We start from the raw sequence: 1171 nt of genomic DNA, 5'->3' as shown, positions 1-1171 counted from the left end.
TATATGTTCGCTTTCCTCAGCAGCTGAGCTCAGGAGTTTCCTATACAGTGTTGGAGTATGAATATATGTAATCGCTTTCCTCACCAGCTGAGCTCAGGAGTTTCCTATACAGTGTTGGAGTATGAATATATGTTCGCTTTCCTCACCAGATGAGCTCAGGAGTTTCCTATACAGTGTTGGAGTATGAATATATGTAATCGCTTTCCTCACCAGCTGAGCTCAGGAGTTTCCTATACAGTGTTGGAGTATGAATATATGTAATCGCTTTCCTCACCAGCTGAGCTCAGGAGTTTCCTATACAGTGTTGGAGTATGAATATATGTAATCGCTTTCCTCAGCAGCTGAGCTCAGGAGTTTCCTATACAGTGTTGGAGTATGAATATATGTAATCGCTTTCCTCACCAGCTGAGCTCAGGAGTTTCCTATACAGTGTTGGAGTATGAATATATGTAATCGCTTTCCTCAGCAGCTGAGCTCAGGAGTTTCCTATACAGTGTTGGAGTATGAATATATGTAATCGCTTTCCTCAGCAGCTGAGCTCAGGAGTTTCCTATACAGTGTTGGAGTATAAATATATGTTCGCTTTCCTCAGCAGCTGATCTCAGGAGTTTCCTATACAGTGTTGGAGTATGAATATATGTTCGCTTTCCTCAGCAGCTGAGCTCAGGAGTTTCCTATACAGTGTTGGAGTATGAGTATATGTTCGCTTTCCTCATCAGCTGAGCTCAGGAGCTTCCAAAGCTCGAGTAAAAGTGTACAGAAATCAATAAGAATTTCCTCTCAGAATTTTCATATTGTCACCACCAACACATGTAGTTGACCATATGCATACTCCCTCCCAAACTGTCCAGCAACTACCTTTGAATTCGAGAAGATGTCGACTTCATCATGATTTGGTGTTGGCAATATGAAACTGAAATATTCATTCGGGAATTTTGTGCGGCATTTTTTTATATTCGACTTAATTTCAACGTATGCACTCATAAGAAAGAAGTCAAACGTGCCTCACTCACACTTTACACGTTATTAATATCCAATAAAAAAATAAATTTGATTCTAGTGCATTGCAGTTTCACCACAACAACTACGTGAAGTGGCGTCGTCAAACTCGGTGAAAAACTAGGCGATATTCGCGGTGATATGCAGTAGTCGTGAAATATGTTTTTCATAT

At 40.5% G+C, this 1171-nt stretch overlaps 1 protein-coding gene across 1 annotated transcript in view; it reads right to left on the bottom strand.

Annotated features, from left to right (window-relative positions):
• Pmar_PMAR024271 (hypothetical protein) overlaps positions 1–890 on the bottom strand; it is a gene marked incomplete at both ends in the record, with an annotated part of 1527 nt that extends 637 nt beyond the window's left edge. Inside the window, one exon of the mRNA XM_002774817.1 lies at positions 859–890. Within this exon, the coding sequence (XP_002774863.1) occupies positions 859–890 (32 nt within the window). The remainder of the gene's footprint in view (positions 1–858) is intronic.
• Positions 891–1171: the final 281 nt, after the last annotated feature.

The sequence above is a fragment of the Perkinsus marinus genome (assembly GCF_000006405.1).
Source record: "Perkinsus marinus ATCC 50983 genomic scaffold scf_1104296957270, whole genome shotgun sequence".
Classification (NCBI taxonomy): Eukaryota; Perkinsozoa; order Perkinsida; family Perkinsidae; genus Perkinsus; species Perkinsus marinus.
This window is presented reverse-complemented; position numbering and strand designations above follow the sequence as displayed.